The sequence below is a fragment of the Eublepharis macularius genome, chromosome 5, assembly GCF_028583425.1.
Source record: "Eublepharis macularius isolate TG4126 chromosome 5, MPM_Emac_v1.0, whole genome shotgun sequence".
NCBI classification, from domain to species: Eukaryota; Metazoa; Chordata; class Lepidosauria; order Squamata; family Eublepharidae; genus Eublepharis; species Eublepharis macularius.
Window position 1 is genome coordinate 66,773,829 of NC_072794.1, and position 13,690 is coordinate 66,787,518.

The 13,690-nt window shown below is 35.9% G+C and overlaps 2 protein-coding genes across 16 annotated transcripts in view; one reads left to right on the forward strand and one right to left on the reverse strand.

The window, feature by feature from the left end:
- FUBP1 (far upstream element binding protein 1) overlaps window positions 1-6,097 on the forward strand; it is a 39,870-nt gene extending 33,773 nt beyond the window's left edge. For 4 of the 12 annotated variants that reach the window (XM_054981616.1, XM_054981620.1, XM_054981622.1 and 1 more), the window contains 3 exons: window positions 1,072-1,131; window positions 1,217-1,362; window positions 3,733-6,097. In XM_054981616.1, the coding sequence (XP_054837591.1) occupies window positions 1,072-1,131; window positions 1,217-1,362; window positions 3,733-3,840 (314 nt within the window). In that variant the 3' untranslated portion in view covers window positions 3,841-6,097. Of the gene's footprint in view, window positions 1-1,071; window positions 1,132-1,216; window positions 1,363-1,748; window positions 2,441-2,801 lie in introns of those variants that run through there. The other 8 variants (XM_054981618.1, XM_054981624.1, XR_008597106.1 and 5 more) reach the window with 7 other exon arrangements.
- Window positions 6,098-6,509: 412 nt separating this feature from the next.
- Window positions 6,510-13,690, reverse strand: part of NEXN (nexilin F-actin binding protein) — a 44,692-nt gene continuing 37,511 nt past the window's right edge. For all 4 annotated transcript variants that reach the window (XM_054981561.1, XM_054981560.1, XM_054981563.1 and 1 more), the window contains 5 exons: window positions 11,862-12,059; window positions 11,229-11,450; window positions 9,143-9,328; window positions 7,649-8,009; window positions 6,510-7,555 (listed from right to left, as the gene is read on the reverse strand). In XM_054981561.1, the coding sequence (XP_054837536.1) occupies window positions 7,542-7,555; window positions 7,649-8,009; window positions 9,143-9,328; window positions 11,229-11,450; window positions 11,862-12,059 (981 nt within the window). In that variant the 3' untranslated portion in view covers window positions 6,510-7,541. The remainder of the gene's footprint in view (window positions 7,556-7,648; window positions 8,010-9,142; window positions 9,329-11,228; window positions 11,451-11,861; window positions 12,060-13,690) is intronic.

Sequence of the window (13,690 nt, forward strand, 5' to 3'; positions counted from 1 at the left end):
GGAAAATGAGATGTCCCCTGTACATCCTTGTGGTCCCTTACTTGAAGATGTCTAATTCTTAAGAACTAAAGTCATTTGTAGTAAATAGAAACTTCTTGAAATTGAATGTGATCTTGATAGGTTCCGTATTTTTAGTCTTACTGTGTGATCTTGAATACTAAGCATGTTTCCTGCCATCTCGTTCTTCAGAGGGGTCATATACCAACTGACTCATAGAATTGAGAGCTAGCTTGGCATAATCAATTGTGGGTTGGCTGTGTGGACTGTAGAACCCTGTGGATCAGATTACATGAAATTTAATTAAATAATTTAATTTTAATTAGTGAAATTTAATTAATGCCTCCCAGGCCTTTGCAGTATTTTACAGAGTTACTGTCATTCATAAATAAAACAGAATATAACTCCATGAACCCCCAGGTTCTTTGGAGAAAGGGCAGGATACAACTGTGATAAATGTTTCTAAACTCCGTTAGTCTTTTTTTTAAATCACATTGCTTGCAACCCACTTGGTTTAGTAACCTGTTAAATTACATGGATTGTGTATAAATCAAAGAACAACATTTCAGACAGTATGTTGTATTATCTTGTTTTGTGTTACTTGACTGGAAACGCTTGCTTGTTGTAGTAGTATTTCAAGGCCGCAAGCTTTACAGCTGGTTAATAGAGGCCCCTCCCCCAATATATATTCTCTGTGTCATGGAGAATGCACACTTATATATCTGTACATTCACCCAGTGTTCTGCCTCTTGTGGGGCGAGGCATATGTAGGTTAGACATTTGCTCTTGTATGTTGCCACACCCCATGTGTAATATGTAAACTATTGTAAAGCCTATATTGATACGCTAAAATTTAAACAGCTGGTGCCAAGTGGGTAAAACCTTAATTTTATTTTAAATTCTGGTACAGTATATGCAACAAGAAAATATTGCGTAAACCTGAGATTTAATTCCAGTTTTCTTACTTGCTCTATACTTCAAATGAAACAGCAAAGAACTTCCACTGTATTCTTGTCTGTAATTTTGGTGTACCTGGGAGCTTTGATTTACATTAAAATGTGGGGGGTTTTTCAGGTCAACAAGGGCAGCCACAAGATTATTCAAAGGCTTGGGAGGAATATTACAAGAAGCAAGGTAATGTTTGTTAGAAATGAGATTATTTTGAGCTTCTTTTGTCCCTATTATGGCACCAGACTTGTATAATCTGCATTTATTCTAGGTCAGGCAGTTCCAGCTCCAGCAGGGGCACCACCAGCAGGTCAGCCTGATTATAGTGCAGCATGGGCTGAATACTATAGACAGCAGGCAGCCTATTATGCCCAGACAAGTCCACAAGGAATGCCACAACATCCTCCAGCACCACAGGTATAAACATCTTGAACTACTTGGCTATATCAATGACTTTTATTGTTATTTCCTGGGGTTATTTTTATTCCTTCTGTTTTGTTTTTGCATGTCTCCCACTTTGATACTGTTCTGGAGTATGCATTCTTTTTCCTGGCAAAGGATGATTAGTAAATAAGTTCATGCTCTCAGTTAACTGGAGTTCTGTCTCTCTTTCTTTGCATACATTCAGTGCTTTTGATCAAAAAAAATTTCTCCTCCCAGGGTTTTTGAAAGCCATGCACAGGAAGCCACCACCATTACATTAACCAATTTTTCTTTCTTAAAGGCTTCACTCCTGAGTTAGCACAATTTTTAAAGGATTTTCTTTAACTTTTTGTGTATCTCTTATGTATTTCTTCGCACAGGGCCAATAATAAGAAGTGGACAAAACAGTATTTGCTTCATTATGTGGGGGAAAAAACCTTTGTTAAATATGTGGATGCAGACGCCTTGATGAAGATCATAATTTTGTTTGGTTTAAAAATAGTGTTTTGAAAATGTACAAAATATCTATCACTACTGATAGGAGGTAATATTTCTGTGTAGAAATGAAATTGGTTTGTTTTTAGTACATTAGTGTAGATGTACACATTCCAGCAAATGTATTTGCAACTATTATGTGGTCAATGCTTTGTGATATAAATGTACTTTTTTCAATGTATACTTGATCACTTTTAAATGCCTGTTTTGTGCTTTACAATAAATAATATGAAACCTCCTGTGTCGGTAAGTTGGATATGTGGGTCCCCAGAATTCAACGATTTGTTAGCAATGCTGTACATGTACACGAGTAAGATTTTTTCCTTGAAAGTTTGAGTTTGACATTGGTATTCTCCCTCTGCAGAATAGTTTAGAAGGATCTCTTTTGTTGCTGCATTTTGCTGTTTAGCATCTTGATATCCATCTCTTTTTACTTGATTAAAATTTGCATGTATGTGAAGGTGTTTCTTGACATACTTCTATTGCATTAACAGTTGAAATTTCTTTTTATTCATGACCACTGTCTCAGACCCATATAGCTGCTATAGTTAACCTTTGTTTTTATACATGATTTAATTATTTAGTATATTTTTCAGGCTTATTAAGATAAATTACTGTAGAAGTCAAAATGTGCTAAGCAATCAGTTTGCTGCACTTTTCTTGAGAGTTCAGTGTAGTAAGGATGATATGCTTTTAGTTACTAAAGCTGCATTTGTCATAGAAACATTTTCTTTCAAGTCCTGGGAGTGCTTAACAGATAAGGTCTATTTTAAAATGCTGAAGATTAGTCCTTCAATTATATTATGAAAAATCTCCATAAAACGTTTTATTCTTAATATTCATACTGAAATTTGGTGTTCTGTTAAAATCCACTGTTTGCTTTTTTGCATATATTAGATTACATGCAATACAGTCTGTCTTGCCATTGTCTGTTGAAGTGCAGGTTTGATCCAGCCAGTATAGAGCTAGCTCTGTAGGGGTGAGGAGGACTGTGCTGTGTATCATCTTTGATTGTTCCTTCAAGGAGCATTGCACTGTAAGTACATCAGAATGACAAAATGATGAACTGCAACAGTATCTTTTTGTCAGTGTTCCACATAATGCAAATGCCATACTTGTGTGAATATTATGTTGGAATAAAATACAGTGCTGATATCTTAGAAAATCATAACTGCTTCTTAATTCAGAAACTTAGGTGTGCATATATATGTATCTGTATGTGAGCTTTATGGGTAAGTATTGCTGAGACATTTAGTTTTAGCTAAATTGTCATGTACTAAGTAACATTTTTCACTAGGGGGTTCAGAAATGAGATATATATTCAGATATAAACTTGTGCATTGTTAACAAAGTTTAAAATGCGAAGGAGGAAGTGTTGTCTTCAGTTTGTCTGCGTATATTTGGTGATATAGGTATATGTTAATAACCTGTATTAGCCTTATCTTTGGAAACTGTTTTGTTGGGGTTCTTCTTGAGAATACTTGGAGCAGTTGCTAGAGAAGAATGAAATGAAGCTCAGAAATGAAGTCGTTTACTGCACAGATAGCTAGAAATGCATTTTGTTGTACTGTAGAATCAGGAGGGAATTTATTTTTTATCCCAATTTACGTTAGGATTTAACATAGACATTTTGAAAAGATTATTAGGAAATTATTAAAAATATGTAGAGTAGGCTGTAAAGGCTCTAGAGCAACTACTTTGCATGATTCGTCTGTAGCTTATTGGAGAATGGTGTAGCTACTAACTAAACAGAACAAAAAAATTCACCAGATTCTTTATCATTCACCAAATGGAGGCTGTTGATTTTGATTCATTTAAAGTATAAAATCTTTATTAATTGCAAACAGTGCAATTATTTATACTTCACAGTGCCTTCCCAGACCTTCCACCTTAGGTTCTGCTGCAAAAAGCACAGGTAAGCACAACCTAAGGAAGTGTATAAATACATATTTCAGTATATTAATGTTGTCCCTGTGAGATTTTTTGTGGTTGTGTATTCCAAAGCAATCTGCCAATATCTTCCCCAAATGTATTCTGCTATTCATGGTTCAATTCCAGTGGAAAGTCTGAAACAATTATTTACATTTCTGGGTAAATGTGTATCTTTATTTTTAAAAGATAAGTGGATTGCTGCGATAATTTTGAGTAAGTCACTTTTACTATTTTTCCCTCAGTAGCCAAGTTGTTACAAATGAATATAAATAATTTTTTCAAGATACAGGAAATACTTGGTCAGAACTTCAACAGCCTTCACAAATGCTTTTATAATGTAAAGGATGTTATACCCACTACTAGTTTACTCAAGCATACTGTGTGTTTCTGTAATTCCCAAGTCTGATATTTGATTTTTTTTACACCATAACATCCGTAAAACAGATTAATCTAGCTTGCTTATTTGATTTGATACAGAAGGAAAATTTAGACTTGAATTTTGCAAAATAGTTTAATAGAAAGCATGTGTGCCAGTACAATGTTAATGGTTTGGCAAATCTTTCCTTTTTATAGTGATTTCTTTGCTCTTTCAGCTGAATTGCTGTATATTTTTGCCAGTTTAAAATGTTTTGTGTTATGGCTTATCTAGATAGCTTAACTGGTACAATTTTTTAATTTAAATAGACAATTCTAAGGCAGTATCATCAGTTTTTTGTTTGTCACTTAATAAAATGTTTTGATTTTATCGAAAGTCCTGTTTTTCTCTGCATCAAAGAAAACTATTCAAAAATACTGCCTTCATTTTCACACACAGTGCTGAAGATGCTGCAAGCACCAAATCATAGCTCATAAAATCAGGTCCTGAGATAGTTACTTCCAATAAAGAGGATTCCTTTGAGTGTATGGCCATGGTGAGCCGATGAGCATGGACCATAGAAGGGCTCCATGTAGAAGGTAAAATTGGCAAAATACCGATTTTAAATGTATCCCATACTTAATGGTGTAGGGTATAATTTGCCTGTTTTAATCGCTTCTCATTCTTTAAAGTGCTATTTGCCTGACCATAAATGTTACGTAATTTGTTATGTGGTAATAATACAAGCCATCTATCAATTTACACGTTGCTAAATAGTCAAGCATAGATATGTTTTGCATTTCACAACTAAATTAATAGTTGTACTTGAATACCCTCAAGCCACTTCATTTTTTTTGTTGTAGTTCAACATGTCAGATTTCATTTTTATTGGGAACTAGGCTTGTGTTGTGCTGTTGAGCTGCTAAAGCGCTTCATCTGGGTTGGATTTCATTTCCCCATTTGGTAACAGAGTTTTATTTTTGCCGTTCCATTTTTATAAACACAGCTTAAATTGTAGTAAAATTCAGGGCAAGATTGAAACAGAAAATATTGGTATTTCTGGCATAGGAGGTGATTTAAGCATCTAAGCGTTCTTTTGGTGTGTTTTTTTTTCTTTTCATCTTGCTAGTGGAACTTCAGGCATCTTCTGACATGATGTAGTTTTGCTGTTCAGTTTCAGGCTCTGATCTCTTTCAGAAACATTAGTTTTTCTTGAGTAGTTGTGATTTGGCAGAAAAGATAAATGCAAATTATAAATATAGAATATTAGAGTACTATGACTAGAATTAGATGTAAGAGTAATGCATGCTTTTAAAGGCAATGACGAACATCTTTAAATTTCAACTGAGTGATGTTTACAGATCACTGTTTAGTGTGAGTTCTGTATAGTCAAGTTTTGCTGATGTAAAAATAATTTCTTATATAGATCTATTGTGTAAATTCCACTTAAGTGATTTTAGGGTCTAGGTCAGCTGTATTGCTTACTAATCACCCTCTTTCCACAAAATATTTTGAGCAACTGGGCAGTTTCTTTTCAGAAAGTTTAAGAGTGTAGAGCATCTAGGTCTTTTTCTTATACTAGCATTTCATAAAGCAAGACACCAGGCCTGCATAATGCATACAACAGATCCACTTTTCCTACTTGTAGTATTCTATAAAACGCTTACGTTTATGCAACCTTTATCTTATATGCATGCAAGATGCATTTTCGTCCTGAGATAGTGTTCTCTACAGAAACTACCCGTGTTTTTAAAAAAGAAGAATGTCTTTAAAAGGCTACTGTGATGGGAAGTATCTTAGGGAGATGCAGCTTGGACTTGAGGTAAATCAAATGCTTTACAGTATGTTATGTTGAACTTGCAATAAGACATTGTATGTATTCATGAATATACCTTAATTGTAATGTTTTGTATGAGTTCTCAATAAATGTAAACTAATGGAAAAATAGTCTTGTCTCTTGTACCTTATTCATTTTGATCTGAAAATCTTACATCTATAAATTTCAAGTGCCCACAATAATTTATTTGTAAGTTTTGAGAGAACCATTGTGGACAAAAAGCCAGAGATTACAGAAGGATGGTGATAACACAGAATTGCCCTGTAGAAGGTCAGCTGATGGAAGAGGAAAGCTTCACCCAATTTCCCCTCATTACTGCAGTTTTCTCTGCCATGTGGTGGCTTGTCTACAAGTGTCCCCAGGCAGCACTGCCTTTATGGTCTGGGGGAGTACCTGTGGGCAAAGGAATATAGGGGAAGTTTTGCTTTGGCAAGCTCTGTTAAGATCCAATCCCATTAATTGTCCAAGAGTTGTATATAGCGGTGAGTGGCCACTACTTTTATGAAATGAAGAAAAATCACATTATGGACTCAACACAGATTTTATTAACCTTCCAATTAAATCAGAACACAGCATAGATAATTTGAATATGATAGTCTGCAGGTTTTCATTAGAAAAAAATCTACAATGACGTATGTTCCAAGTATGTATGAAAACCATATTTGCTGATGTTGCTGTTCCTATTGTACTGTAGTGAGATGATTCAGTATTTGAGGTTCAAGTTGAAAAGTCATCCAGTATCATGCTAACACTTAACTACTGAATATTATAAGCTTTGTTCAGTGTTATCAGCAAAATGCTGGACAATATCCAACTTCTAATACAAAATTATAAATGCAAATATTTCCCAAAAACTTTAACAACTGCATATACATGATAATTACATAAATCTGCTTTTAACCCCTATTTTGATTTTACATTATCAAAGCAGATTAGAAGGAAAATACTGCATTAAGCATAAAACCAATTAAATAAATGACTACAATTTGGTTACCAAATTTTACTAAAACTTTTCCCACTAAGTTTCCAGAAATAGAGATCTATTTTAACATATAATGAATTTATTAGTCTTCATCTGTGGGAACAACCTAATTTTGCTTTTCCCTTTGTCTTTGCCCTCTTTTCATGTGTGCAAACAATGGCATGAAAACTGGAATGCCACAAATCCAGAGGCTTTTCCAGGCAGATTACTTATGAGAAGCACTTCACCATGCACTTGTTTTTCACTACACTGGTGCAAGCTGTATTTTATACTGACATGAAGACCAGTGTAAACACTTTAGCAGGCTGCTTCACTTGAATGGCATGCCTGCTGGGAACAGCTTTGCTGTGTGAAGTAATGCAATAGTGTAAGTGGGGGTGAGGATTGTGCCATTGTGCTTCAGATAACTAAATGTGTCAAGTAAGAGTCTGAAATACAGAAGCCTAAAACAGGCAATTGGATATCTTATTTTGGGAATGACAGATTTTTCTTGTTGGCCCCACCACAGAGAGAGAGAGAGAAAGAGAGATGAATGCAGTAAATTTAGGGAAGGCTCCAGAAAAAGTAGGATATTAATAGTCATCAGCTAGAAGAAGAGAAAAGAAAAAAAAAGAGTTAAGGAGTCGGACTAATTTGGAATAAAGAAGAAGTAAATTGTCACTAAAATGCTAAGTCTTACTTTCAATAGTAAGAATACAGGTGCTAGCTGCTGTTCCTCTGCTGTTTACCGCTTTGCACATATATTCTCCTTCATCTTCTGGGAAAGTTTCCGGTAAGTAAAGACAGTAGGTTTCTCCTCTCTCAATATATTGGTAGTCCTCACAGTCCTGCAACATTTCTCCTTCAAACCACCATGTAATTTCTGGTTTGGGTTCTCCAGTTATTTTAACAGTAAATCTTACTGGTTCACCATCCACAACTGACATATTTTTAAGAGGCTTCTTGAACCATGGAGCCCCAGACCTTGCTTGCTGTTCTTCATCCTCATAAACTGAGCCATTAACAATACTGCCTTCGTCATCTTCCTCCTCCTCTTTTTTCTGTATTTTAAAATAAGAATTATGAAAACGAGCATTCTTCATACAATACTAGTATAAGATACTTAGATCAGAATTCCCCCAACTTTTCTGAGCCTATGGGTACCTTTGGAATAATGACACAGGGTAGTATAAATGGCTGCCATGGAGGCAGAGCCAACCAAAAATGTCATGCTTAATTCTTGTAGTAACTCCTCAATGTTTCAGGCAGAAGTTCTGCCTAACAAGATACTTTTTAAAATAAACGTAAAAATATTTTCTTGGATACTCATAGCTTACCTTTAGGCATGAATGTACTGCCAAAAGAATATATTTTTTAATTTGCACAGCCAATCAGACCTTGGGTTGGTCAGAGCTCTCTCAGCCCCACCCGCCTTACAGGTGATTGTCATGATAACAGATGTTCCACCAGGCATATGGTTGAGGCCGTTCTGTCCTATCTTGTGAGCCTACCAGTCTCCTATTTGGGAGAGGGCTGTGTTATGAATCGGCCCAGTTCAAACATTGCCCCCTCCCTCGTGTATTATTAACAGGTGGCTGTGAAGGATGAGGACCACCATCTTGGGGATTGCAAGCTGCACATTTTATGTGTACTATGATTACCTGATTCTATTGTGATTGTATATTGTATTTATATTGGATGTAACCTACCCTGAGCCCGTTCACAGGGAGGGCAGGCAAAAAAGTTGATAATAATAATAATAATAATAATAAAGACATTGTAAACCACTCTGAGTGTGGCACTAAGTTGTCCTGAAGGGTGGTATGTAAATCAAATGTAAAAGTTCCACCTAAAAATTCTTGGGCAAGCACCAGGAAAAGTGCCAGTGAGCATTATATTGGGAACCCCTGAACTAGATCATTCCTATGTATTCCATTCCTTTCTCAATACTGCACTTAGATGGGGAATGGAGAGAGAGAGAAATCTGACAGCTACCATATTGCTCCCATAGTTCCTTCAAGTTCATTCTTCCCATAAAGAAGTGCCGTTCAACTTGGGAAGAGAAGTACAGTTCTGTATGTGGGCCCAGCACTGTAGGAGGATTGAAACAGTCCGTCACTTTTACCTGTTCTAAACTGATTTGTATCCCCACCCTGTAATTTTGCTGATTTTACAGAGAAGGTGCTACTGATACCTTTTGTAATGCTGCATCTATTTCTTTCTGTTCAAATTGCATGCGCAGCAGCTTCTGTTCTTCGATTCTCCTCTGTTCTTCCTCCTCTCTTGCCTTTGCCATTTGTTCAAATCGAGCCTTCATGTTGACTTTGTGTGTAAATGGAGCTTCAGATTTTGTGGCTGGCTTCACATCTACTTCATCTTCCTGAGAAAGTTAAAAAACATTTTGAAGGAAGGGAAGTGAGAAAAAGAGAAAAATGCTATGGCACTTCTAAAAAGGATCATATAACCATTGTTTAACCAACATGCTGACTATTACCAAGTTGTTACAGAAAACATCACCCTGTATGACCAAGCTTCAATGTACTTTTTAAAGAAGAACATTTGTTAAAACAGGATTGTAGCAAAAGCAAGAAATTTAAAGGTTTGCTGGTAATGATTTTAGTCTTTTTATAAAGTGTATGTACGAGTGCTTGTTTTTCTAACAGTTTGATGATAAATTGTTATCTAGGACAAGCCAACTACTTGTAGGTACATAACCTTTACAGGACTAATAAGTAGGAGGTATGTGGTTAGTATCTTAGCATGCTACACTTGTTCCATAACTTAAGTGGTACCCATTTATACATATGTCTGCTTTGATGTGCAGATCCAGTTCCTGAACTACATGACCTGTATCCCTACATAATTTTATGACCTTGAGCTTCATTCATTCTCATTCTTCATTAGTAAAAGAAGAAATCAGTACAGTTATGCCCTGATCCTTTTGATACATGAAAAAGTGCTGAATAAAGGCTCCTGCACCATACATTTGCTTCCTGTGTTCTTCTGAAGCCCATTTCCTCCCCAATAAAAATCTGGATCTTGAAAACCAAATCAGACATTAAATGCTTTGTAGAAAAAATATTGTGGAATTTAAGTTTTATTTCAAATAGAGAAAAACGTCCATGCTTATGCAAAGAAAGTACAATTGTATTAGAGTAAAATATGAAAATATTGCTGGAGAAGTATGTTAATGAAGTTTTACATAGTAAAAGTATAGTCTTATGCTACAGCTGTACCATCTTAAAAAATCACGTAGGACATTCTCAGACTTTGCAAGACATCACTGTGTCACAGAATTTAGAGTTATACCAATCACTTTGCATGTCCTCTGCAGAGATAACCATGCTTCACCAGCAGGCTTGATTTGATCTAGAACCCACTTATTTGTCTTTTTGGCCATCCATAGTATCTGTAAAAAACTTCTCCAGTACCACATTTCAAATTAGTCCGTTTTCTTCTTGTCAGCTTTCTTCATTGTCCAACTCTCACATTCATACATAGTAATGAGGAATACCATAGTATGGATTATCTTGATCTTGGTCTCCAGTGAGGCATCTTTACCCTTAAAGATATTTTCTAGTTCCTTAATGGCTGCCCTTTCAAAGTCTCAATCCCCTAATTTCTTGATTGATGACTGTGAGCCAAGGAATAGATGATCTTTAACAGTTAGTTTTTTCACTGTCAGCCTTGAAATTGTGTAATTCCTCAGTAGTCATTACTTCTTGGGGTTCTTTGGCACTTTCTCCTTTAACCTTCATCAGTAGTCGTTTCAAGTCTTCACTGTTTTCTGCCAGTAACATGGTATCATCTGCATATCTCAAATTGTTAAGGTTTCTTTCACCTATTTTTACTCCAGGTTCTAAAACTAATCCAGCTTTCCTTACATGTTTCGCATACAGACTGAACAGATCAGGAGATCACATATATCGTCTGACAGCTTTGCCAATCAGAAACCATTCTCTGTTCACCTATATTCTGTCCTAACAGTAGGCTCTTGACCAGAGTACAGGTTGTACATCAAAACAATCAGATGTGGTAGCACATCCATTTCTTTTCACAGCATCCATAGCTCTTCATGATCCACACAGTCAAAACTTTTGCTGTAATCTATAAAATAGGCTGATTTTCTTCTGAAATTCCCTGGTATGTTTATACATTTTAGTTTCAGTTTATACATACTAACCCAATAAAATATCAAATGGAGTAGGCCATTTCTTGCTTTCAATAGACTAGTTAAATGACAGCACATTTTCGTCATATATATCTCAGTATCAACATACCTCTTGAAATTTCTCTGCTTCCCTTTCTTTTATTTCCTGGTCCATAGCTCTCCTCCTGGCTCTTTCCTCCTCAATTTTTTTCTGTATTTCTTCTTCTGACAATTGTCCAATTTTTTCAAACTTTTTTTTCAAGTTCTTTGCTTGAATGGAGCCACTTCTTTTTAATCTTATTAGTTCCTCATACTCCCTGCTTAACTCAAAGGTTTCACACTCTTCCTCCTCCTGTCAAAATCATATCCCAAAGTTATTGTCAATGAAACAAAAAGATTTTCTTCAGCAAAATCACATTTAATATGTGTTTAGTTTAATTTATTATGTTTATATCCCACCCTCCCCGCACAACATTTAGATACAGATTTAAAATATACATTTCAAACCATAAACACATGTACCACTCTGACAAACTAACCGTGTTGATGACAATTTTTAGTAGGAGCACTAAACGGCATAGACCTCCAACTTCTCTAGCTTGTGTGCTGTTTATTTTTGCTAGCTATCTTCTAAGTGAATTGTTCAACTTACAGCAACCAGCTTTTAAGCTATGAGCAAACTTTCCTCAGTCATTGGTTTACTTCAAGTAGTGGGTAATTGAAAGTATTACAGCCTTTTAAAATAAGAGATGATGAGACAGACCTCTCCCATCTCCTGCCTAAGCTGTTCAAACTCTTGCTTTTCCATTTCCAGTTTTTGTCTGCGCTCTTCTTCTGTGCGCCTCTTTTCTTCTTCCATTTTTTGCCTCAGCAATTCTTCAAAATTTATTTCCAGTTTTCCAGGTGTAAGAGATTCTTGAGATACAGTTTTTGACATCTGTGAAGACACATCATCTGGAATCTATAGGAAATAATTTATCATTTTATTAATGACAGATAGTAGATGCAGTAAATCTATAAATAATTACAATGGCTCCTATGGTGCACATGCTTAAAGATGTCCATGGGCTTAGTTCTTTCCCCCATGACCTTGACAAAAAGCCACACAGTCCAGAAGGCTTCACTAGAAAAGGGGAACTTTCCTATAGCTCTGTATCTAGCTTTGTATTGAAGTTCTGCTTGTTTTCAAATTCCTACAAACTATACCCTATAGCATTGTTTACTAAATGCCCCAGCCGTTGATCACATTGTATAATCCACCCTGAGTCTCAGTGAAAAAGATAGACTATAAATAAAATAAAATGAGGCAATGTTCCTGTTGGAACATAATGGAATGTTTTATAGCAACTAACTGAAAGGGAAAGACGGGATGATTGTGTTCCTCACTGCAAACCCCAGACTACATGGCTTTTTTTCTCCCATGAACTCGTCTGTGTTCTGGACATCTCAAGAGACTGTTTCGTGTGCACACTCCAAACAAGCTTTTCTCCAAAGGTTCTCTTGTCTCTAATTCCCTTTTAAAATTACATATAATAGTGTGTTTTCCAATGTAGAAAGTTTTCTGTATCAACATGCAGCTGTGCTTCATGTTTGCTTACTGCTAACTGGACATCTGTGATGCCATAATTACTTTTCATATTTTTTTTAAAAAATGGGACTTCTTTCTACATACTACCTTTTATTTCAGTGAAACTATATTTCTGGGTTGTGTCCCATGGAACCATTATGCTAGCAGTGGCACTTTCCACTGGCACAAGGAACCCTCTCCTGAGGCAAGAGACTTGAAACCGCTACTTGAAGATGAGGAATCATCACTGCTAATGAGATCCACCCCATTCTATGCAAAATGCTGCCTGACTAAAAAAAATACCAGAATTAAGACTGAAGTAGAAAAGAAACAAATTATTATGACTAGCATAATAATAAAACCAGGACCACCTCCCCGCCCCCTGCAGACAAACTGAACACAGATAAAGGCATTGTGTAGTTGTCAATTATAATCAACTGGGAACACGCTGAAAATTTGGTTTCCATATCCCCTCTTTAAAACAAAACACCACATGGTCTATTTCCTTACCATATGCAATCTTGTTCCTGCCAGAGTAAATAAGGATAGGTCACAATCCTTATTTACTCATTAAACACTTCAGAGACATAATGGATAATGTTCGTAGTCATGAGAATTGCAGCTCATATTCTCACACTTCAGATATATATATGGGGGAGTCATGTAGACTGCTCTACTCAGTGGTTCCAACTTATTAAACATGAATCAAAGTGAATCTTCCTGTGGCATGACTATAATATAGTGGAAACCAGTTTTATATTTAAATTGAAATCTAGGGCAGTGCTGACAAATGGTGTTCAGTTTCATCTGAAAGAGAATTTTGTCTACTACCAAAGTGCAATTTATTCCTAGAGTGGGTAACAATCCCCACTCCTGATTACCACCCAGATTTGCATTTTGCAGTCGGCTCTTTCAATCAATGTATTGCAGGGCAAGATGCCTATAGAGGGCATAAGTTTGGATCCCCCAGAATGTTTCTGATAATGGATAGGATTTCTGTCAAAACAGCATAACTATACCCTCCA